The sequence below is a fragment of the Balaenoptera borealis genome (genome assembly GCF_965194805.1).
Source record: "Balaenoptera borealis genome assembly, chromosome: 5".
Taxonomy (NCBI): Eukaryota; Metazoa; Chordata; class Mammalia; order Artiodactyla; family Balaenopteridae; genus Balaenoptera; species Balaenoptera borealis.
The window spans coordinates 12038625-12064483 of NC_138862.1; the positions used below are offsets into that span (position 1 = coordinate 12038625).

The window sequence follows — 25859 nt, forward strand, 5'->3', positions numbered from 1 at the left end:
ATGCCACTAGACTTCCATCCCTTGGTTCCCAGACCTTTGAATTCTACCTATCAGAAACCAGCACCTCAATCCTTCAGCAATCACCTGCCAGCTAGTGCCTTAGCTGTGGTGTTTCAGACCATCCCAATGTTTTATCGGACTGGTAGCTTCTAGGTGATGTTCCATACGGTAGGATCACTGGATCCCAGGATCATGTGTCCATTGTTGTACCTGCTTTGACATAAAATGGAACCCTTGGTCTGAGGCAATGTGTCAGGATTCAATCAGAGAAGCAGAACCACCCTGAATGACGTAGAATAACGTATTGTTGTAGGCAGAATAATGCTCCCCACAAAAGATGTCCATGTCCTAATTCCTAGAACCTGTGAATGCATTAGTTTAGATGGCAAAGGGGGAATTAGGGTAGCAAATGGAATTGAGGTTGCTTATCAGCTGACCTTAAAATTGGATTATCTGGGTAGACCCAATATAGTCATGAGGGTCCTTAAATGTGGAAGGGGGAGGCAGAAGAGGAGGTCAAGCAATGGCAAGTGAGAACTTGACCTGTTGTTGCTGACTTTGAAGATGGAAGAAGGGACCACAAGCCAAGGAATATGGGTGACTTCTAGAAGCTGGAAAAGTCAAGGAAATGATTCTCCCCTACAGCTTTCAGAAAGGAACACAGCTCTGCTGACCCCTTGATTTCAGCCCAGTGAGAACCATTTTGGACTTCTGAGTCACAGAACTTACAAATCAGTCATATAATAAATTTGTGCTCTTTTTAAAAAAATAAATTTATTTATTTATATTTATTTATTTTTGTCTGCATTGGGTCTTCATTGCTGCACGCAGGCTTTCTGTAGTTGCGGCGAGTGGGGGCTACTCTTTGTTGCAGAGCACGAGCTCTAGACGCATGGGCTTCAGTAGTTGTGGCACATGGGCTCAGTAGTTGTGGCTCGCGGGCTCTAGAGCACAGGTTCAGTAGCTGTGGCGCATGGGTTTTGTTGCTCCACAGCATGTGGGATCTTCCTGGACCAGGGATCAAACCTGTGTCCCCTGCATTGGCAGGCAGATTCTTAACCACTGCGCCACCAGGGAAGTCCTTAAATTTGTGTTCTTTTCAGCCACTGTTTGTGGTAATTTGTTAGAGTAGCAACGGAAAACTAATACTGATATTTATCATAGGGATTAGACCCTCGGCAGTTATGCTGTCAGGAAGGAAAGCTGAACGTGAACTGACCAGCTGCTGTCCCACACCAGCAAGGCAAGCAAGCGAGTCAGCAACCATGTGCCCAGCTGCCCAATGCCATGATGGATGCTTGCCTCTGTCTTCAACATCTTCGGCAAATTGCTTCCCAGGGGGCTGCTAACCTGCAACAATACAGAGAAGGAAATTCTGGGAAAAGTAGCTTCTGCATAGCTATTTTGATGCAGTAAAATGCCACCCACTCTTTTGACCTTTGGATGGTGATGGGGACTAAGGCACTGCCGGGCGTGTAAGAAATAGCATTAATCCCAGTAAAATGAATTGCTACCCCTCCAGGTGGGAGTGGTCAGATGCTTGGAGCGTGGGTGGATGAAGGATACTACTGTGTAGGATTCAGCATCCTTCTAGGCTGATGTGGGGTTGAACGACCAGCCTTGGTGACAGGGAACCGAGGCTGCTGGGCCCGTGCATAGCTTCTTTCATGGCTGCTCTAGTCCTGGGCATACTGTGCAAACACCATGGGGGCTGAAGATGGAGACTGGTTGACCTCTACAGGATGAGTGGGCCTCTCTCCACCCAGTGGCCCAGGGCTCCCCCATGGTGGAAGCTCTCTGGTGAGCACTGGTAATAGACACCCAGACGTGCCCCTTCCCCAGACCTCTTTGTCCATGATTTTCTACTTTCTTTTATTCCAGGCCATTTGGTGGATTCATGAGTACAAGTAAAGGCATGTAATTTATTCAATCATTTAAAAACATGTATTAAGCTCCACCCTGTAGCAGGTGTGATGCTGAGGCCTGGGATCATTGTAGTGAGCACGAGTGTCACTGTCCCTGCCTCCAAGGAGCTGGCAGTCTAATAGGGGAAAGGTCATTATACGAGTTCTTTCTAGGGTAACGTGGAAGTACGGAGTGCTGAGGGGTCTATAACAGGAGGACATAGAATAGTCAGAGAGTAACAGTTCAAGGAACAAGAGTAAGGCCGGGAAGGTCGGGCTGGAAAAAGGAGCCACATTAGGCGAGGAAAGGGCTTAACCTAAGAGCAATGGGAAAGCATCTGATAGGTCCCAAATATTGTCTTTAAAGGGCCACTCTCTCCTGTGAGGAGAATGACTTGGAGAAGGACAAGAGAGGAGCAGGACAGGTTAGGAGGTGGTGTGTGGGGACCAGATGGTGGCGTAGACTAGGGCAGGGGCGATGGACACAGAAGCGGAAGGATTCAAGAGCAATTGAGAAGGTGGAATGAATGGGACTTGGGGAAGGATTGGATAAGGAGTGAGGAGGAAGGAAGGGTCAAGGACACCTTGTGGTTTCCAGTCTGAGCAAAAGGATGGATCCATTTCCTGAGCTGGCACAGAGTGCAGTGGAGGGGAGCCTGGAGGTTCATTTCTTCATCTACGTTTACTGATTTCTTAGGAAGAGGTCAGTACATGGAGGTGCTGGAAAGAGTAGAGTGAAGGCTCTCCCTGCCCTGAAGGAAGGCAGCCTAGTGGGCAAGAAAGAAAGGCAGACCAATACATGGAAGGCAGTAATTCAGCTGGCAAAATTTTTTTTTTTTTTGCCACGCTGTGTGGCATGTGGGATCTTAGTTGCCTGACCAGGGATCGAACCTGTGCCCCTTACATTGGTAGGGTGGGGTCTTTTTTTTTTTTAACATCTTATTGGAGTATAATTGCTTTACCATGGTGTGTTAGTTTCTGCTGTATACCAAAATGAATCAGCTATACATATACATATATCCCCATATCCCCTCCCTCTTGCATCTCCCTCCCACCCTCCCTATCCCACCCCTCTAGGTGGTCACAAAGCACTGAGCTGATCTCCCTGTGCTATGCAGCTGCTTCCCACTAGCTATTTTACATTTGGTAGTGTAGATATGTCCATGCCACTCTCTCACTTCATCCCAGCTTAGGTAGGGTGGAGTCTTAACCACTGGACCACCAGGGAAGCCCTGTTCTGGCTTTTTGACCAAGTAACCCTACTCTTGGAGAGTGATCTGAAAGAAATAACTCTAAATCAAACAGTGAATCCATTTCAATTCAACAGATCCCTTTTTTGAGCAACTACTCACGTATGTTGGGCACCATTTGGCCTGAGGAATCAAAGACAAATGAACACAGCCCTTCACCTCAAGCTGCTCACAGTCCGGCAGGACAGACAAGCATGCGAGTAACTGTGACATGAAAGAACATGTGAACAGAGCCAGCTGAGAAGTGAGGGGAAGTTGGTAGCTGGCCAGATTCTTCAGAAGGTCCCAACCCCACGGAGCTGCCTTCCTCAAAGCCTTCTCCTTGGGACAGAATTAGATTGGCATTCATTTTTCTGGCTTGCAATGTTGACTCTCTTAAACATTGTTTATTTATTTAGGCTGCATTTGGTCTTCGTTGCTGCGTGCTGACTTTCTCTGGTTGCAGCTAGTGGGGGCTACTCTTTGTTGCGGTGCCTGGGCTTCTCATTGCAGTGGCTTCTCTTGTTGTGAAGCACAGGCTCTAGGCACGTGGGCTTCAGTAGTTGTGGCGCATGGGCTCAGTAGTTGTGGCTCGTGGGCTGTAGAGCGCAGGCTCCGTAGTAACGCACGGGCTTAGTTGCTCCGCGGCATGTGGGATCTTCCCAGACCAGGGCTCGAACCCGTGTCCCCTGCATTGGCAGGCGGATTCTTAACCACCTGGGCCACCAGGGAAGCCCAATCACCATTTTTTTTTTTTTTTTTTTTCCAGCTTCGCTGTTCGGCTTGCGGGATCTTGGTTCTCCGACCAGGCTTCGAACCCTGGCCACTGCAGTGAAAGAGCCAAGTCCTAACCACTGGACCGCCAGGGAATTCTCCATCTCTTTTTTTTTTTTTTAAATTAATTAATTAATTTATTTTTGGCTGTGTTGGGTCTTCGTTTCTGTGCGAGGGCTTTCTCTAGTTGCGGCAAGCGGGGGCCCCTCTTCATCGCGGTGTGCAGGCTTTTCACTATCGCGGCCTCTCTTGTTGCGGGGCACAGGCTCCAGACGCGCAGGCTCAGTAGTTGTGGCTCACGGGCCTAGTTGCTCCGCGGCATGTGGGATCTTCCCAGACCAGGGCTCGAACCCGTGTCCCCTGCATTGGCAGGCAGATTCTCAACCACTGCGCCACCAGGGAAGCCCTTCTCTCCATCTCTTTTTAAAAGTTAAATTCCAGGGTATTAAAGCCTTATAAAATCTGGGAACAGACAATAGTACACAAAAGGCACTCTGCTATCTGTTATGCAGTTAAGGACTAATTCCAGTCTTTTGGAAAAAATGGACCATCTTTCTACTGGAGAGATAGGAAAATGTTTTTCTTCTTCTTCAGTCATTCCCTTTCCCCTCAGCTCCTTCTCTCTGATGGATCCAGGAACTTTTGAGACAGAGGACCGGGAATGGCCAGAGTCACTGTGAGGAGAAATGTTTAAACCTGCTCCTGAGAGAATTTTTCCATTTCCTCCCTCTTCCCACGACCTTTCTCTAAGCCAGCATATCGACTCTGCCCACTTTTTCTTTTCTTGGTCTGCATCAATTACTACTTCTTCACCCAGAAGATATCTTCTGCTAGAACATGAGTTCTAGTGGGGACAGAACGTGGGAAGGGAAGGTATATCCTTTGCATGAAAGACATATCAAATTCTCTCTTCTTGCCTTTTTTTCACTCAGGTGAAAAAACTGGATGTTACTGGTATTTGTCATTACTGTTAAGTAACAGGGAGTTTCCCAGGCATCAGAGATGAATTTACTAATATTTACTTCCCTGTACAGTTTGAAAAAAAATTCACGGAAGCTTACTAAAAACACACGAAGGGTTCCCAGCCTGAATGTCAGTGGTGTTTAACTTCAGATTCAAACGTGTCTAGAAGGTAGATCAATTTACACGTGGGACTAGGGAGTCTCCTTAAAGAGCTTATCCTGAGAAGAAATGTTGGTAAAAGGAAGCAGTGTAGTTCGCCAGAGCGGAGTCTGCACCACGCTGCAGACTCACTGGGTCAAGGCTGTGCTCCGGCCAAGTCTAAAGTTGAGGCTGTGAAAAAGCAAAGGGCAAGCAAGAGAGCTCCCTGTCCAGGAGCTCCGTGGGGCGGTGACGGCAGTGGGGCCCCTTCAGGATACCAACGCCGGGCATGCGCACACCGGGTACAGGGACCAGCCCCCTCGGTGTGAATACCTCGTGAAGACAGCAGTTGCCACTCCTGTGATGCATGTTTAATCAGTTCAAGCAGAACCACCATAAAACCCAAGACTTTTGGCCTCAGTGCTTATTACAGAAAACTGTTTTAACAAACTGCTTAAAAAACAGCAATGGGGGTTAAGACAAAGTACAAATGAAATAAGATACAAAGCTCACTGCATAGAAACATTGGAAACATGGTTGTGTCCTTCCACAACTCAACAAGACACACAGTGTCAGAAACACCCATTTGGTTCAAATTTTAGATTTCAATCATTTGACAATTATTTCCTGTGCACTTTTTACGTGTGACGCACCGCTCTGTGGTAGGTGCTGGGGATACAGTAATAAGTCAAAGTAAATTCCTGCTCTCACAGAGCTTCTGGTCCCCTGGGGGGCAGACAGACACCACGAAACAAACATGTCAGGTAGTCGAAGGGTTACGGGGAGGAGCGGGCAGGTAGGAAAAGTTTCTGTACACTCTCCAAATTCTTAGGAGCAATCAGAGGCTGCTTTGAAGTTCACAGTTTGGGGAAAAGATACAAACTCTAAATTATATTTTTGAAATAACTTTTTTATAGGTTGCAAATTTCTGGTCAGACTCTTTAGTTCACAGTTCTCGAGCAGCATTTATACTTTTCTAACTAGAAGCTATGCTAAGTCTTTATGGCTGTACTGCTGGAGTATGGCCCACATCATGCATGTGCACGTGTAGGCATAAGTATGTATGTATGTTTACAGACGTATGTCACCACTTATGTATATGTTAATCTATATTACGTATTAATACATTATTTCTGGCTGTAATGATACAAATCTTTTACATAATGCGTAGGTTATATCTAGCTTCTCCAAGAACTATCAATATTGTAGTTCTGAGGCAGTTTATTGGTGCTCCCAAGTATATGGTATTTCCAAGTAAACTATCCTTCAGAAAAAATACTTGTTACTTTACAAGTAAGCACATCCTGCTTAAGCTACATGTGGGCCACAGTGAAGAATGGGATGGAATTGCATTTTTAGGTCAGAAGACAAGGCAAAATCGAGAGGTTTTTGTTCGCTGCTGCTCATATGCTTGTTCGCTGAAAATCACAGGGGGTCCCTAAACCCCAAAGACACACAGACTCCCACATCCAGGGATCTGGCGACTTCTGTGGTGTCTTTTCATCCTAATGCCCGAGTTTTCCCTCTTCCACATCCCACGAAGGCGCTGTTTCCTTTTGGGATGTCCATTCTGAAGCAGCCTTCTTCCTGTGGTAAATCCCGGGCCCGCGTGCTGACCAGGCCTGTTGCACTGACACAGCGTGGAGGCCCGGGCTGACAGGGTCCTGGCATGTTCCTCACTTCCTCGCTACAGAGGCAAATTCCCACTGACAGGGCCTTTACAAGCGAAGGGCCAACCCAGATCTGCTTTGAACCAAAGGCCTCCGGTCAGCAGGATCAAAGGTGTGTGTGGGTCCCTGTAGGCATCCTGCAGCAGAGAACTGCTTCGGCGGGGATCCCCGGCCCATACTGTATGCTCCCCTAGGAGCTGGACCGAGGTCCGGGGAAGCACACGTTGTGCTCTGCAGAGGATGTGCTGAGCGTCACGGCCCTTCCCACGGCAGCTGCTTTCAACCTCTTCTTCCACCCAGAAGACCACAGCGGACCACCGTGTAAATAAGACTGGCCTGCCGTGATGCTCTGGGTAGCTCCATCTCCCCTCCCTTTCACTGGTCCTTCTGCAACGACTGAAGCCGAGAACCCGGCCTCAGAGGCCACCGGAATTCCTACACTTCCCTCCACCGCAGGCTCTCCATGAATAATCCCAAATAGCGAATCATTTAAAAATAAGCTACAGATGCCTTTGAAAGGCATTATATATTTAAAAAATCAGGTTTTCTTCCCAGGTACATTTTCTCCCACACCTTGATACTAAATAATCAAGGACATTTTCTTGAGTGCATGTAGGCTGAGCAGAAGGGGTGCCTAATACTTCCAGACGGCGTAGAGAAGCTGGCCTGGAGTCAGAAATGATACAGATAAGCCACGAAAACAAACCACCCTCAGGATGTTAGTAATCAGCAGTTGATTACACACATCATCCTTATTTTTCCCTAAAGCCACCTGCTTCTTTCCTACGGAATGACTCTACGTCTTACTCTGTCTCTTCTCTCAGTACCATGTTCTGGTCCCAAGACTTCTTACATCCACTGTGACTAATGTCACATACTCCCATATCTTAAAAGCGAATAGTAAGTTATCTACTCAGATAGTTTCCCATTTCTCTGTAATTTTAGTGATTATGCACTCTGTCATCAGAGGCTATTGTTCCAATGCTCTGAATCAGGAAGACTTCATGGACATATAGCAAAAGATTGTCTGGTTTTAGTCCTAAACCGCAGAAGGGACAGGTAACTGTGACGTAGAAGCCAATGTAATTGGTAAAACGGATAGAATTCCCCTGAAAAAACTGTAAGGACCATACCGTGTTTCTGGCATCTGCAGCTGTTTCCCAGAGTAAGCGACTTTTTCAGAAAACCAAGTGATGGTGGTATTCAGGCTTTTCTAAAGCCATTTCCAAAGGGCCTACTTTCGTGTCCAAAGAAAAGACCAAATGTTCTAAATATGTCCTGAAAAATAACGGACTGTAATACTGGGACGGAGAAGGGACAGATGGTACACGCAGCGGCAGTAGCAGCACGGCGAGAGAAGCAGCTGATGCGAACACAAGCGCCGCCCTTACCACACGACGGCATGGTGGGGCTTTAGGGGATCATTAGGAAGACAGAGGGCATCTTCTGGATTTAACTCCTCTCATCCAGGGCGGTCCAATGACAGGTCTTTCAAGACCTTACACATGGAAAAGAATGTAGAAAACTCTTCTCCAAATTCCCTTCAAATAGTTAAGTGCTTGCCTGTGTTTTTAGGACCTACGATCTGAAGATGATCTTTCTTCCCCCACAAGCAAATATTCTCTCCATAGTTACTGAGAGGACCAAGGAGCCCAGGCTCCCACTGCAACTCCCGCAAGACTCCCTAATATTTTAGAGTTCATTCTTGGTCACACAGTTTCCTGTTGCAGAAGTTCTTCACTTATTTTACTTCCACTGTTTTCGTCTTCATTAGAATAGTTTCCTGAATCTTGACTAGTTTGGGAATTGTACTTTTTGTGATCTTCATCAATTGGATTAGTCTCTTCTATTACAGTAAGAGTGTTTGCATTTTCAATTATAGAACATCTTTCTGTTCGTTCCTCAGAAGTGGAAAGGAGTAGATTCCTTACTGGCGGTTCAGAGAAATACTAATTCAAAAGGGAAAGAACAGAAACAGATTATTTAAAATAACAAAAATTAGTTTTCTAGTTCTAATAAGCTGTGGTTTCTTAAGTTATCTAGAAACCCTGTCTTTTGACATGCATATTAAAAAGCAAGCTAAGAGCATATCGATTGCACTATAATGTTCAGAATAAAACCATCACTAGTGAGGTCACGTACGTGTTAGTATCGTTTTTGGGAATTATATGAAGAGTCCCTAAGAAAGGTCCACTGTGCTATCAGGGGTGGGGAGTGGAAAAGTGTGGGTGAGGAAGGAAAGGGAGAGCCCTGGGATTTGGGACATTTTATTATGACATAATAAAAATTTTGGTATCTAATCCACAAATACCCAGAAAAAGCACAGGGAGAAATTAATTTTTCCCTGTCCCACTAAGAATAAAGAGCTATTGTAACTTGTTAGTTTTAAGTTCTTTAAATAACAGCTCTGAAGAGAAGAGTATATAGAAATGATATTAAAAAACTCAGGCATAAAAGAGTAAAACAGTTCATATTTACAGAACGTTTGTACAGTGTTAGGCCTTTCTGGTTTATCACCTTCGCTCCTCACAAGTCTGCAGGATGGTACTATTGGCTCTGTTTTACAGTCTACGGGCACTTGCTCAAGTACCCTTAAGAGAGCTGCTCAAGTTCACAGAGCCAGTAAGTGCAAATACACTATAGCCCACCAACAATTCACCTTCAGGTCTCTACCTCCAAAGCCTGGGGAACCTGAAACTGGGCAGGTAGCGCGGAAGCTGCTCCAGGTGAACACACCACCCCCAGGGTGGGGTCCACACTCTGGTCTCCACCACTCAGTGCTTTCACTAACTATGCCAACCAGAACACCGAGGTGCTGTGAAAGGAAACTCACGTTCTGCTACTTCGTTTTCTGTGATTTCATCCACAGAAATCAGTTTTTGCACTGATGATAATGTTTTAATCTTTTTGTGAATATAGACTTTCAATGGTAAAACAAGTGCCACAGTAACCAAACTGCCAGAAAAATATGAGATTAAGGACACACCTTACTATTCCATGTTATATTCTATTAAATGACTGTTTCTAAAGTTAATTTTCTGAAACTCTGAAGAAAAAAACCCAAATCAGTCTGTATTATTTTCTGAATATCAAGAAAACATTTATATTCTGTTGAAATCAAATATATTTCCCATTCATTTTAAGAAAAATCCAGTTAGCTGTTGAAAAGAAAAGTAACATACCTCATCTACAGTGGAAGGAGGTTTACTTGATGGAAAGAACACATAATTGATACATCTCAAGAGGACTTTCACAACATAAATGGCAACAATGATAGAAAATAATGCAGTGCAAATTCCAGCTATAAGCCAGGTTTTGGAAGTATTTCCTAAAAACAAATAAATGGTGTTTAGCATCAATATAGGTTTTGACACACATACATTAAGGCTGCTGACAGTCTGTGTGAAACAAATACAGCCATGTGAAAGGAAATATACATTCTATTAAATAATACCAACAATAACATAAAAAAATTCACAACTGAACTAATTAAGGGATTTCCACATAATAATAATATTAAGGATTATATAAAAAATTAAAATAGTCTCATTAAATTCTGAGTAATAATAAAAGGAAATTAATTATGCAGATATCCATGAAATATAAAGCATGCAAAAACCACTGAACTAAGTTGAGTATTAAAAATATTTTCTAAAACTGGAAGGCTCAGCGTGAAGTACTCACACAGTTCATGAAGAAAATATTCTCTATATTTTTGTGGTAAAAAGGAAATATTTTACAATTTTCAATTAAGTCTTGTTACATTAAAAAAGAAAAGATACAATAAAAGATTCTGACCTGGTTTTGTTTTCTCACACACAGTATCACTAAAAACACTGCTTTTGTTCCACTTGTCATTCTCAGTGAGTGCTCTGGCTTTCACACAGTATACAGTCAGCGGTTTCAAGTTAGGAAAGGTAAAATCAGTTCTTTTCTCTACAACTTTTCTCTATAAAAAATAAGTAAATCATTGATAAAATTTAGAACCCCAAGAAATCATATAGGGAATATCTATTTTCTGAATTCCTTAAATAGTCAAGATTGGCCTCTCCCAAACACTTAGTTGGTATATGTTTGAGAAATATAAATTTCTTTTGGACAACACATTATAACCAAACTCAAAAGTTAAACATGGCTGCTGCCAAAAAAAGAATACAATATGTTCCTAAGATGACTCTACTTTATAAGTACACGCTGATTTGGTTTAATCACCATCGTGTTGTCTCTGTTTAGTGGCAGAACAATTAAATGCAGAGGTTCTGGCCTCAAACTGCCTGCATCAAGATATCACTCACAGCTACATGGCCTTAGGCAAGTTATTTAATTTCCCTGGGCCCTACTCCCAGATCTGTAAAGTGAGGACAATTATTACTCCTATTTGTATTAGTCAGCTATTGCCACAATAATGTTGTATAACAAAACATTACAAGGCCAACAAAATAATGTTGTGCAATGCTGTGTAACAAAACAGCCTGTGGCTCAAAAGATATTTGTTTTTCTTACTCGTGAGTGTCCCAAAGTGCTGGGGGAACGCTCACTGAGGCCGTGGATCAGGTTTAGGTCTGCTCCACGGTCTCCCATCCGCCTGGGGCCAGAGACCACGTGGAGCTTGCTTTCCTCTTGACAAATGGGAGAAGCATGAATGTGCACTTAAGGCCTCTGCTCACACCACATCCACTCCCATTCCACTGTTTACAGCCTAGTATCAGTGAGGCAGTAACGAATATTCCATCCCAAGTATTTGCTGAATAGTAATTTAATCAATCAAACTGTCTGGCAGGGTTGAAGAATGATTGAGACAATTCATGTAAAATACTTAGCCCAGTACCTGATACATAATGAGTATTCAATAAATTTGAGTTGTTATTACGATTGTAATTATTGATGTGTTACCCAGCATAGGATGGCAAAAAAAAAAAAAAAAAAAAGTTATTGAATCTACTATTTGTCAAGCAATGTGGTATATGTATTTTCATATATTTTACCTCATTTTAAACCTTATAAACATCCTTTCAAAAAAATTAAGTTACAATGTAATATGCATAAAATGGATAACTAATGAGAACCTGTTGTATAGCACAGGGAACTCCACTTCGCTGTACAGTGGGAACTAACACAACAGTGTAAAACAACTACACCCCAATCAAAACAACAAAAAAAATTGAGTTACTATGACCACCACCACTTTAGAGGAGAGGAAACAAAGCTTTAGCAGTTAACCACCTTGCCTAAGGTTACACAGTTTGGTGGCTTGAGACACAAATTTAGATCTTTCTGATCTAGGGATGACTGAGAACGAACCACAGTGCTCAACAGGGCTACATTCTGCTACGGTTACAGAGCGCTCAGATAGTTAAAATGAAAGCAGCCACGTCGCTGGAATTTTCTTAGATTTTCAACAGAAAATGAAGTTACAGAATTTACCAACTTATTTGCACAAGATTTTTAAAGGTTGATTCCTTGATTGTAATTCCACAGGGACAAGTGATCTAGGAATAACGTGGATTATCTGATGTATATTAGCTTTGTCAGTGGTTTTTGAATTTTAGGGTTTAAACGAGTGTTTCTCAACCTTTTTGTCATGACTACTCCCCTAAGGAGCCTTTTTAGACCATTTTTTCCTAATCTCTCCCCCTTTACAAAGTTGAGTAAGATTTTGTTGGGCGAAGTTGAACACTCGAGGCAGGTTTTCCTCCTGGAGGGTCACGAACCACTGTAACAGGTAAGATTCTTTTGCACCCTAAAAACCAATTTTTGCCCTCTTGGAGGTGCCCCACCCCCCAGGGGATATTTGGCAATATCTGGAGGTATTTTGGGTTGTCAGAACTGGGAGGGAGCGCTACAGGCACCTAGTGGGTAGAGGCCAACGGTATTGCTAGCCATCCTATAATGCACAAGGCAGCTCCCACAACAAAGACTCAGCCAACCCAAATGTCAATAGTGTTGAGAAACCCTGGTTCATGAATAGCTGAGAATCCTGTTAAAAATACAAATTCCTGAGTTCTACCCCCAGAGATTCTGACTGAGTAGGAATAAACTCAGGATCTGAATTTTAAAAACTAACTGCGGGGGGGTGAATTCCCTGGCGGTCTAGTGGTTAGGACTCCATGTTTCCACTGCAGGGGGCACGGGTTCCATCCCTGGTCGGCGAACTAAGATCCTACATGCCACGTGGCGTGGCCAAAAACACAACAATAACAACAACAACAACAACTAACTGGGGCCCAGATGCAGGTGATCGTAACTCTTACTGTGTAAAACATGGGAAATGCTCATTTCTTCCTATTGTAAATATCTGAGTTAATCACATAAAGTTTAAAAATTTCCCTAGAATTTTAACTTCAAGCTTTGTTTACCCAAACCACAGTTATAACTCTAAGTTATAAACCTATACTACATAGTCTTTTTACCTCAGCATTTGAAGTGTTTTCCCGAAAAATAACTTCATAAATTAGTGGGTAAAGCTGGTTCACAGACTTGTTTTCAGACTCTTTTGGAGCACCGATAGAGACGTGCAGTGAGTCACCATTAACGGATTTCATGCTAATGACTGGAGGAAATATTATAGCTAGAAAAAATGTGTAAAGACACAAAGTTCAAATTAGACTAAAAAACAATTTTAAGAGTTTGCAACAACTTGGAGAATTACAATGTAAAGTAAAAACTATTGGCTTACTTTTCATTTCAGTATTAAATATTTTCTCTTCAGACCAAAAAGATGTGTTATTTCCATTAGATGCTTGGACACGGATACGGTGAATTCCTTCTGGGAAAACATTTTGAGGAATCACACAGTAGGTAGTTTTGACATCTTCACAGTTTGGTATTTGTTTCCATTTGTCTGAATGACTCCCAGGAATCCTTTTTAAAAACTCACTTTTAAGACAAAAAAAAGTTTTTTATTCTAAACACATTAATTTAGTAAACATTTACTGAATACCTATAATACACTAGACACTCTGTTAGGGGCTAAGGTTACAGAGGTAAACGGTCCTCACCCTCAGGAAACTCACAGGACGGTGGAAGAGACATGTTCACAAAAGAAAACCAAAGATCTTGCTCCAGAGTGCGATAAGGTAGTGGTGTGCTAGAGCTGGCTCGTACCGGTGCACAAAAACAACTGCTAAATTTTCAGGAATGCTGCCAGCTAGTTGTTAAATACAGCCATTATTAAAAGTTAAGTTACATAAACTTACAAATAAATAAATTGTATTAAAAACAAAGGTAATAAATACTCAAAACTCATCTTGTCCTAATTATTTTCCTACATTTTATTATCTATGCTCAAGGCTATTTACGTCTATCATGTCTATACAGCAGAAACGCTACATGACGGAGGGCTTACTGTGCATCTTCCCAAATGCATGTTCAGTGACATGCTGTTGGGAGCTTGACAGTGGCCGTAATAGGAGTAGTTATATTATAAAAACTGGCAAATGCTACAGATAAGGCTTTTCCCTACTGGAAAGCCAGCTGCTAAACGTACCAGCACACCTGTGGGCGAGTGCTGTATCAGAGATACACACCAGTGTCCTAAGAGCAAGTCTGCACAGAGTAAGACTGGGCCTGGAGAGGTTAAGTAAGCTGCTCAGAAACAAACAGCTCCAAGCATCTCAGTTCAAGCCTGGAACTGTAACAGCCTCCTGACTTGTCCCCTTGTCTGTCCTGTCTCCTTAGTCCCGCTGCACCACACACAATGTGGCCACCTTCACCCTCCTCAAACACAGCCCTGTTACCGGTCCCTCAACACAAAATTCCCAATGGCACTCAAATGCCTACAGGGCAGTCTGAGGCCAAGCCTAAGCTTATGCCATCCTATTAATTCAATGTTCTCTCTCATTGCTCTCCCAGGCCCAAATGTTCTGCTACTCTCAAAGCAGGTCCTCCCTTCTTGTTGGCAAAATTCCAAACTGGCCCCTCAAATTCCTACCCGCTGGTGCACAAGCCCTACATGATCCCCTCCGCCTCAGTGTGGGCAGGATCCGTGAACTCTTGATTGGGTTACATTATTTGGCAAAGGTGAAGGGATTTTACAAATGAAATCAAGGTCCCAAACCAGTTGACTATGAGTTAATCAAATGAGAGCCTATCCTGGGTGGGCCTGACCTGATCAGATGAGCCCTTTAAAAGAGGGTCTAGAGGACAGAGATTCTCTCTCCTGATGGCCTCCAAGAAGCAGGTCACCATGAGTTCTGCAGCTGCAAGAAATGGATTCTGCTAACCACCACATGAGCTAAGGAGACAGCACGAGACAGCGTGTACGAGACAGCACCCCAGCTGACACCTGAACTGCAGCCTTGCGAGACCCCGAGCAGAGAACCCAGCTAAGCCACACCTGGACTCCTCACCCAAAGTCATGGACAGATAGATAATAAACAGTGTGTTTTAAGCTGCTAAGTTTGTGGTAGTTTATTACAGAGCAATGGGAAATGAACCCCTTCTTGTTACCCCGACCTAATTTTGTCTCTTCTTATCCTGAGCTTTCCCCTGTGTGTAGCCCCTGCCTGGGATGCCCTCTCTTGTCGTTTACAAATATGTGACTCAGCAATCAAGGCCTGGTTCACACTGCATCTCCTTCCAGAGGGCTTCTTTGGTCTCTCCAGCCCCAACCACCTTTACATTTCTGACTTCTGTAACCCTTATAAATCTGTACTCCACTCCTCAGTCCTAAATCACATTTTGCTATGCAAAGGCAGATAACTGCTTCGGATTTCTAGCACCATATGTTTTATTCTGCTGTACCTTTACGATTCCTTCAGTGCTTTGTACAGTGTGCTAAGTACCCAAAAGAAACTTAGAGACCAGCCATCAGAAACCCCTATCCCTGTCTAGTCTGTGGCCCTAATGTTTAACATGCTTTTGAAAGTGAAGAATACATAAAAGACTCCTGTACAGTTTCCTGATCAGTGTGTGTATGTGTGTGTGTGTGTGTGTATGTATGTATATCTGTAAGGGCGTGTATGACATGAATGTGTTTATTATACAAACTGTTATTGCTTCAAAACTAACACCAAAGGGTTGAGAGTCATCAATCACAGCAGTATTGACTTCCCTTTTCCCTCATTTTTTCTGTGTCTTTCTAGTCTCTTTCTTCTCACTCTTCCCTTCCTGCTTTGCCTATACTTGCCTTTGGTGCCTCTATTCCTCTGCCCTCAGTAGCTCTTTCTTTCCCGTCCCTTTTCTCCCCATGGTGCACTTCACCTTCCACTTGATTATCCTCTTCTCTTCTCCCTCTCTACTTATCCCCTAGAGTTTTCCAATCAGTATAAACTATATGCAGTCCCTTTCCACTCACGTGGTGCTAAGCTTCACTCATATTTGGCTGGTCTCTACTCAATCACACAGAGCACAGTTCTCTCCAACTTTCTTAATTTCCCACTAAAGTAATCACTAAAAAATCTGCCAAAGCCACGAAAATAATCAAGACAATGGGAAGGCTAACTTGAATTGAACACGACAGAGTGACTGGAGTCAAATCATTTCAAGGGCTCATGGAAGAAGTGGGTTCTGAAGAAAGATCACGGCCATGGGTCAAGTATTCCAGACTGAGGAAATAGCACATGCAACTAGAATCACACCTTTAAAAAAAAAAAAAAAAAAAAAAAAGAGAGCCGGTAAGAACACTAGATAGTATTAGAATGTACCCATTTTATAACAAGTGAAGAAACTGAGGCCCAAAGAAGTTAAGTGATTAGCTCAATGACATCCTGGGACTAGAATGAAACACTCCAGTTCCGGTATATCACAACCACCTTTCCATCAGGCCACACGTGTGCACGGAGCAGCAGGTGGCTGAAGCAGGGTGAAAAGAAACCTAACAAACTGGGCAAAATAAACTGCAAAAGGACACTTATGCAATAGAACTTACTGGGACCACTGAGCTCGAAAAGTCGTGTTTTCATATGCGTAATCCCATTTAAGAACATAGACCTGATTTTCAGCATTGATTTGTATATTTTCTGGTGCAGGCACTTTATGTTTCTCTAGAAGACAAAGAGCACACAAAAACACACACACACATTTTCTTTAGTGAGATAACAGACGGCTAGAATTCCTAATGGCATGAGCAAGAAAATAAAAGGCTCGCATTTTATCATAATGACCTAACAGCTAAATAAGTTATAGTGTATATTCACGCAAGGGAATACTATGCAGTCATTTAAAAGAATGTGATAGATCTATATGTGCCGACATAAAAAGAGAGCCTCAATCTATTGGGTTAAACAAGCAAGTTTAAAATATATCTGGCAGGACCTTATTTTTTAATTTAAAAGACAAAAACCCCAAAACTGTTAAGTCCAAGTATATACTTATATAAGCTCTGAAAAAAGTATGAAAGGTTGTACACAGACTGCTGGTGATACTTATCTCTGGTAAATGGAATTGGGGGTCAGGAGGCAGGAGAGGAAACCTTTAAACCCTTCTATACTGTTTGATTTTAAAAACAAAGCATATTAAACTTATAACTGAAATAATAAATCCAAGCTCCTGCCCTTAAACCTTAATTGTTGGCAAGATGTCACTGATTAAATGTATCACGATGCTTTCATATTTTAACATTTCATCTATAAAGGTAAACTTTTTGGAAGACTAACTGTTCTTCTAGCAATTACCTCCCTTTCTTGTGGATTCTGAATAAAAACAGTTTTTTTCATTAGAAAATACTTGGATTTTACGCAAAATTTTCATTACTATTTACTTGAGACAAAAATCCCAAATAACATTTGTTGCTTACATAAATGCTGTTAGAACGCTTTTGTTTTAATGTCTATTAAACCATCACATAAGCTTTAGCAACTATTGGAAAAATGCCAAAATTAATAGGTTGCCAATTTGTATACATAGTTATTGAATCTGAAGCAAGACTTCCTCCTTACCTGTGGTGTTTATACAATACACTGGACTATAGAGACCAACTCTTCTTGGTGAACGTAGTTCTGCTTTAACTTTTAAACAATAAGTAGTCTCTGGTGAGAGTTTATAAATTTTATCTCTGGAATAAACAGTTTCAGTCCTTTCCTATAATTAAAAAAAAAAAAGAAGTCTGTTCTTTAAAAAAGTATAAAGTCAAGTTTTAGAATTAATTCATGTCATTCTTCTCTCACATCAAACAAAGATAAAAATAATGCTTACTTCTAGACTTGAAGAGTTTTTCCAGATAACTAAGCTATACATAAAGCTGGAATGATCCATAGCCCACATGATACTATCTTTTGTCCCAGGAGGAGAGATGTTTATTATTATTGCCTTATCTTCAGCTTCTAAATGTACATCTAGAGGACCAATCTGAGCTGTAAAAATAAAAACATTTACTATATAAGTTCACTAATACAAGCCAAAACATTCATACAACAAACAATTCTAAGCACTTAATATGTGCCTGGCATATAAAATGGAGAAAATCCCTCATGGAGCTTATACTTTAGTGACGGATGTGGCCAAAAATCCCAAATAAACAAATGCATATAACGTTATAAGGTCATGTGTGCTGTAAGAAAAAATGAAGCAACATCAAGGGACAGAGAAGGCAGCAAGAGCTGTTTTAGGTAAGTTAGTGAGGAGGAGGCTCCCCGAGGCGTTTTGAGCTGAGACCTGAACAAGGTGAGGGAGTCAGTCATGCAAGTCTCGAGGGGAAAAGCATCCCCAGCTGAGGGGGCGCCAAGGGCAGAGCCCCTGAGATGGGAATGTGCTCACCATTTTCAAGAGACAGTAGGGGGCGCTCGAACGGCTGAGTGGTAGAAAATGAGATCAGAGAGGCAGCTAGAAGCCAGGTAACAGGCAGAACTCTGTAGTCTGAGTCTGCAGTCTCTGGAGGACTGCTGAGACCTGATTCACATCCGGGAAAGATCACCCTGGTTGATGTGTGAGGAAGCAGGGAAGCTACTGCAGCAGTTTGAGTGACAAATGAAAGTGGCCTGGCGAAGGCTGGTAGCAGGGGTGGAAGTGAGAAGGGATCCGATTCAGGATATACTTTGAAGGTTGATCACTCAGAATTTGTTGGTGGACTGGATGTTGCATGAGAGAAAGAGATGTCAAAGGTGATGCCAGGGCTCTTGGCCTGAGCAAATAAATAGGTGATGTCATTAACAGAGATGAAAAACACTGCAAGAAGAGCAGGTCTGGAGGGGGAAAATCAAGAGCTCTGTTTGGCCATTTAAAATTTGAGACGACTCGTAGACCTCTAAGTAGAGATGCTGAATAGGGAGCTGGTGATATGAGTCTAAGGTAAGGGGAAGGAATGAGGCTGGAGAGATATAATTTGGGGAGTCAAGAGCACAGATGATGTTGAAAACCATACGATTCCTGGTGGAGGGTGCGTAGAGAGAAGACGTTCAACGACCAAGCCCTGCAGACTGAGCCCTGCAGCTGTCCAACATTTAAAGGTCTGGGGGATGAGAAGAAACTGACAAAGGAGCAACCAAGGAGCAGGAGGAGAGCCAGGAAAGAGCAGTGCCCTAGAGATCAGAGACGGAAGGGTTGCAAGAAGAAGGGAGTGATGATCACGCCAATGCCACAGGGGAACTGGGCCAGAAGAGGACGGGGAATCCACCAGGCATTGTGGAGGTCACGGTGACCTTCGCAAGAGTAGTTTTAGGTTAGTGATGGGGAACAAAGCTCAAATGGAGAGGGCTGAAGAGGGAGTAGGAGGAAAAGTGTACAGAGAGAGGGTACAGATCATTCTTGTGTGAGTTTTGGTACAGGGCAGTGGTTCTCAAACTGTTTGGTCTTGGGACCCCTTTACACTCTTAGAGAAACTGAGGGTCCTAAAGAGCTTTTGTTTGCATGGGCTATGTCATTGAATATTTAGCATATTAAACATTAAAATTGATAAAAATTTAAAATATCTATCAATTCATTAAAAAATAGTAATGATAAAACCCACTACATGATAAAAAATATTTGTGATAAAAAATGACTATATTTCCCAAAACAAACAAGCCAAAAAGCTTAGTGAGAACAGTGGTGCTATTTCACATTTTGTTCAAATCTCTTTAATGTCTGGCTTAATAAAGAAGGCAGCTGTGTCTCACACCTACTTCTGCATTCAGTCAGTCACCATTGCACATCAAACAGCCTCTAGAAAACTCCACAGTACACTCATGAGAGAATGAAAATGAAAAAGACTAGTAAGTCTTAGAAGTATTAAGAAAATAGTTTAGACTTTATAGACCTCCTGAAAGGGTCTTGGAGACCACGCTTTGAGAACAACCACTATAGCAGCGGTTCCCAACCTTTTTGGCACCAGGGACCAGTTTTGTGGAAGACAATATTTCCACGGATTGGGGGGGCGGTGGTGATGGGGGGAGATGGTTCAGGCGGTAATGCAAGCGATAGGGAGCGATAGAGAGCAGCGGGGAGTGGTGGGGAGAGGCGGGGAGCGATGGGGAGCGGCAGAAGAAGCTTCGTTCACTTGCCCGACGCTCACCTCCTGCTGAGCAGCCCGGGGTGGAAGGGGTGGCTTGGGGACCCCAGCACCGTAGGGAAAGCAGGAAAATGAGGCCATAGCAGGAAGGAGACACCGGTTTAAGGGAATCCTTGTTTGTTTGTTTGTTTGTTTGTTTTAAAGATGGGAGACTTTATATCATGCAAATGAATGGGCTTGGGAAGGGAGCTGTTCTGGTAATATTTAATAAAAAATACAATGTAATTCAGCTGGCAACTTCTTACCTTTTTGAAATGGTATAAATGGCTTAACCTCATGCCATTGAGAAGTGTTGTTTCCTTTTTCTGCTCTTATGCGCAATTCGATTTTTTCATAAACATTTTTAAGCTTGACTGAAGAAAAGTTGCATTCGGTACTAGTAATATGTTGACACCCAGGCAATTTTTTCCAATTATCCATCCCTGGTCTTCAAGATAAAATAGCAAATAAATGAATGAACATTATAAATACAAGAGTGACAAACATGTTTTCTATTTACATTAACATTATAAAGCTAGTGTAAGTAGTTATTTCTTCTACTTGAGTTAATGTCCTGACAATATTTTTGTGCGTAATATTCTACTCTTTTTCAATACATATATACCAAGTTATTATTTATACAATGGAATAATTCTGACATATAATTTTTTAATATAAAAAATCCTAATGCATTAGGATTTCAAAAAAGCAGAGAAAGAAAGAACCCGTAAGATAAAAGTGGACTTACTGTCGGCTTTGTTAAAGATAGTTGTGTGACTTTTGGCCAACTACTTTGTATTCTGGATCCTCTCTTCCTTACTGAAAATTTGGGAAGTAGATTTGATGATTCCCTTCTGACATCCTCCTATGAAGAGATATACTAACCCTAAGGAAGACCTCAGAATCAGTACGGTTTGAGAATTTCCTCTGCTCTTCTCAAAACCAAACTATTCCTTCTGCATACTGATCTCTGTAATTCCTTTGTTACATGACTAGAAACAAAGAACTTAAAATGTTAACATAAACTAACAAACTTCTCAATGTGGATTTAGTCCATTAAAAAGTCTGAGTGATATTAGATTTTTTTTAAGCACGTGAAGAAATTAAGTTGGCACAGAGTGCCTTAAACAGAAAGGACATGTTGTTACAAAGGGGACAGGAGCTGAAGTGAAGGTGAGGGACAGAAAACAAACATTAGGTTTCAAAATTTTTGCCTGTGGTAAGCCCTGTCTGCCTTAAACCAAAGAGAGAAACTATCCTCTGAGAAGGCATTTTTGTCAAGCCTAATTCATAGTTCTAGCACTAGCTGATTTTTATTTTTTGGGTAATATTGTAGACCTCTTTTTAAAGATGCTAAAGCATCTTTATTTTTTAAAAAATTTATTTATTTTTAAAAATATTTATTTATTTGGCTGCACTGGGTCTTAGTTGTGGCACTGGGGATCTTCACTGCAGCATGCGGGATCTTTTTTTGTTTTTAGTTGCGGCATGCGGGCTCTTAGTTGCAGCTTGCCGGCTCCTTAGTTGTGGCATGCGAACTCTTAGTGGCGGCATGCATGTGGGATCTAGTTCCCTGACCAGGGGTTGAACCCAGGCCCCCTGCACTGGGAGCATGTAGTCTTAACCACTGGACCACCAGGGAAGTCCCTAAAGCATCTTTAATAAAAAGCTAAGGATGCTCTATTAAAAGCTAATAGAAATTAGGGATGATATCTAAACAATGTTTGTGCTGACTCCAATTCAAGTCTACCTTATTTTTCAAAAAAGAAACATTTTAAAAAAGTTACCGGGACTTCCCTGGTGGCACAGTGGTTAAGAATCTGCCTGCCCATGCAGGGGACAAGGGTTCGATCCCTGGTCTGGGAAGATCCCACATGCCATGGAGCAACTAAGCCCGTGAGCCACAACTGCTGAGCCTGTGCTCTAGAGCCCGCGAGCCACAACTACTGAGCCTGCGTGCCACAACTACTGAAGCCCGCGCACCTAAAGCCTGTGCTCCGCAACAAGAGAAGCCACCACAGTGAGAAGCCCGTGCACCACAATGAAGAATAGCCCACACTCACCACAACTGGAGAAAGCCCGCTTGGAGCAAGGAAGACCCAACACAGCCAAAAAGAAAAAAAAAAGTTACCAAAAATATACACTACCATATACACTTCATTCCTGGCGAGTTTCCCCTTCTTTACCTATCTGAGCTTTGAGATTAGAGTTGGCATTGATAATACCTTGATTTAAATGCAAATCTTCCTGAGAAACTCCTCCACAACAGAATCTATTTTTTTAAAATCCAGACTTTAAAAATCTAAACCAAAAATTCAGATTGTTTTTCCCCTCAAATGTCATTTATTAGAAAATATAATTCCAGAGAAATTAGGAGATTAAGGAAGTCTGGGAAGTGGGTACGGTACACAGACCTCTTTAAATCAGGTGCACAGAGGGTCAAAATAAAATAAGCTCCAGGCAAAAAGCCAGTATAGCATTTCTGGTCCATTTATATGGAGAACTTTTATTATACTCAACAGAAAACCTTATAAAAAATTTAAAACTAAGCCTTGATATGGTTTCAACCCACCCTCACTCTTTACATCTGTCTATCCTGCTCCAGGAGATGCAGCTGCCCACTCTATTACAACTGCTTTTGCATGTAAGGGAGCTACTGCAGTGGTAGCTACATTTATATTTTCTTAAAAAAAACCCCAAACTTTATCATATACAGTGTTTGATCACAACAGAAATATAACTTGAAAATAAATGTGTAACCAATAGAAAATTCATTTCATAAAACCAGTTTCATAATAAAACTTCATGCCATTTTTGTCTCTCCTATTCACTAATGTATTCCAAGTACCCAGAAGAGTGTTTGGCATAAAAAGCATTCAATGTTTGTTGAATGAAGACTGCACACTACATACGTCATAATACATTTTATTTTATTTATTTTAAATAAATAAATAAATTCATTTTTTTAGTTAATTTATTATTTTCGGCTGTGTTGGGTCTTTGTTGCTGCATGTGGGCTTTCTCTAGTTGCAGCGAGTGGGGGCTACTCTTCATTGCAGTGTGCAAGCTTCTCATTGTGGTGGCTTCTCTTGTTGCGGAGCACAGGCTCTAGGCGCAAGGGCTTCAGTAGTTGTGGCACGGGGGCTTAGTAGTTGCGGCACACGGGCTTAGTTGCTCCATGGCATGTGGGATCTTCCCGGACCAGGGCTCAAACCCGTGTCCCCTGCATTGGCAGGTGGATTCTTAACCCACTGTGCCACCAGGGAAGTCCCCATAATACATTTTAGGTATAAGTCACAAACACTGATGTCTTAGATAAGCATATGTTCTACAGGCACTGGTATCTCAGTAGCTTATTTATGTGTCTGTGTATCATTTATCACCAGTGATATGTCTAATGTTCTGAGAAACACTATATGGAAAAAAATATCTGTCCGCTGCTGACATTAACTACACTTTGGTTGATCACGTTCTCCGCACCACTGTTATGCGCACTTGATACACAATTGTGCAACACTCACAACAGCCTTCCGAGTTAGATGCTTCATCACTGGGGTGTCCCAGGCCAGTCTGCCTGGGACTGCCCTGGTTTAAGCTTATTGTTCCAGCTTATCTAAAATCAAGTACTTCTGTTCACTCTCAGAAGTATCCTGGTTTCAATGATAAATTACATATGATCATACTAATTTTTTATCTTTACTTAACAGATAAGGAAACTGTGACAGAGAGAATAAGTAGCAGAGGATGGATTTAAACCCAAGCAGCCTGGCTCAAGTTCATACAACACTACACCACACTAACCGCTAAACTGGCTCCGCAAACTTGTGACCTGGCATGTTCTCACAAGGCAATTGTTTATAAAGCAAGCAGAACAGAATAGAGAAAGAACACGCTGAAATAGTGCATTGGATACTAAAATCAGAACGGACAGATTATCATGAACTGGAGAATTCAGTAGAAGTGACAGAACGTGTGAAGGAACAAGAACACGAGTGCACTGTCTATGGCTCTGTTCTTTATTACAAGGGTAATTTTATTTTATTTTTAAATTTTATTTATTTATTTATTTTAAAAAAATTGTTTTTTTTAATTTTGTGGCTATGTTGGGTCTTCGTTGCTGCACGCAGGCTTTCTCTAGTTGCGGCGAGCGGGGGCTACTCTTTGTTGCGGTGTGCGGGCTTCTCATTGCGGTGACTTCTCTTGTTGCAGAGCACAGGCTCTAGGCATGCGGGCTTCAGTAGTTATGGCTCATGGGCTCTAGAGCACGGGCTCAGTAGTTGTGGTGCACGGGCTCAGTTGCTCCGCGGCATGTGGGATCTTCCCGGACCAGGGCTCGAACCCGTGTCCCCTGCATTGGCAGGCGGATTCTTAACCACTGCGCCACCAGGGAAGCCCCTACAAGGGTAATTTTAAATAAAGGAATCTGAAATAATCTCTGTTATACCTAAAATAGTTGTTTCATAAGAACATTCTGAACTAAGGCAAAGAACAAATTTGGTAACAAAACTCAGAGTTCAATTTAAAGAAAATCTCTAAAGATGAAAACTGTTAAATTATCAGTTCTGAGAAAAACCACATATGTGTGTGTGTGTGTGTATGTTTATACATATATATGGTTGACCCTTGAGCAACACGGGTTTGAACTGTGTGAGCCCACTTACACGCAGGTTTCTTTCAATAAATACATGTTACAGCACTACACGATCTAGGGTTGGTTGAATCCACAGATGCGTAACCGCAGATTACGGAGGGCCTACTGTAAAGTTATACTCAGATTTCCGACTGCACGGGATGGGGGTAGGGTGGGGTGACCATCCCTAACCCCCGCCATTGTTCAAGGGTCAACTGTGTATACACACACGCACAAATTACTCATCAACAACTGGAGAATAACCGGGCTGTGGTTGAAGTGGTGGAATCCTGGTTCTAGAGGTCCTACACCCTGTTTCTTCACTGCCTGATTCCCTGCCTGCTCTTTCTTGGACAGGGATCATGGTTAGCAGACAGGGCCCAGAACCCAAAGCAAAGTACTATACTTCCTGAGCGGCATTTCCTTCTGTAATCCCTTCTTCCACAACTCCCTGTCTGCCTATCCTCTTGGCAATTGTTAAGTAGAAAGTTAGCACTAGGGAAGAGGCAGAAACACCAGAAACACTGAGTCTGTGGGAAGGCAGGGTCCAATATACTGATGTTTATAAAGTGTATCTAGAATTAAAACTTTGTGTGTGATGGAGACAAGAGGAAAGCCTGACCACAGAAGCCTATTCCAAGACTGTGGCTAGGCCTTTAGGGGCACTCTCCCCTATCCTCAAGGTATGCTCTAGGTCAGCCCCTAATTTATATTTAAAGAAGTTGGAGCATACAGAACAGAGAAGGTATGGCTGTGGACTACAGAAGTTGTCTGCTAGCCTCGTCCCCAAAATCTCTTGTTTCAATACCCAAGGATGAATTTGACTGAGTCTCTATTTGTAGAAATGAAGTTATAAGTGTTATGCAAAATAGCCATACATTTTCTTTAAAAAAATGGAAAAACCAAATGTTTCCGAAATCTGAAAAAAAAATTTATGGTGTTGAAATGGTAAAAATTATTCAGCAAATCAATAAGTAGAGTAACGTACATTTTATACTCTGCTGAAAAAGTCACATTCCTGACGGACTCACTGTTGCTGTTCCACTTCAGGATAAAGTTGTCATCAATGATGCAGACCCTGCCATTTTCAGGAGATTTTAGATTTGTTCCCCCTGTCAAGGCAATAAGAAAGAAGACAGTTATACATAC

The 25859-nt window shown here is 42.2% G+C and overlaps 1 protein-coding gene across 4 annotated transcripts in view; it reads right to left on the minus strand.

Annotated features, from left to right (window-relative positions):
• Positions 1 to 748: 748 nt before the first annotated feature.
• The window catches only part of IFNAR1 (interferon alpha and beta receptor subunit 1), a 30378-nt gene continuing 5267 nt past the window's right edge, over positions 749 to 25859 (minus strand). The window contains exons 2-13 of one of the 4 annotated variants that reach the window (XR_014245463.1): positions 25699 to 25822; positions 20347 to 20528; positions 17812 to 17969; positions 17556 to 17697; positions 16547 to 16661; positions 13355 to 13554; positions 13089 to 13246; positions 10477 to 10627; positions 9861 to 10006; positions 7812 to 8627; positions 2489 to 2671; positions 749 to 1350 (exon numbers count right to left, since the gene is read on the minus strand). Coding sequence is in view for 2 of the 4 variants with exons in the window: in XM_082395065.1 (XP_082251191.1) it covers positions 8388 to 8627; positions 9861 to 10006; positions 10477 to 10627; positions 13089 to 13246; positions 13355 to 13554; positions 16547 to 16661; positions 17556 to 17697; positions 17812 to 17969; positions 20347 to 20528; positions 25699 to 25822 (1616 nt within the window). In the remaining 2 variants the exon portion in view is untranslated. Of the gene's footprint in view, positions 1351 to 2488; positions 2672 to 5364; positions 8628 to 9860; positions 10007 to 10476; positions 10628 to 13088; positions 13247 to 13354; positions 13555 to 16546; positions 16662 to 17555; positions 17698 to 17811; positions 17970 to 20346; positions 20529 to 20828; positions 20950 to 25698; positions 25823 to 25859 lie in introns of those variants that run through there. The other 3 variants (XR_014245462.1, XM_082395065.1, XM_082395066.1) reach the window with 3 other exon arrangements.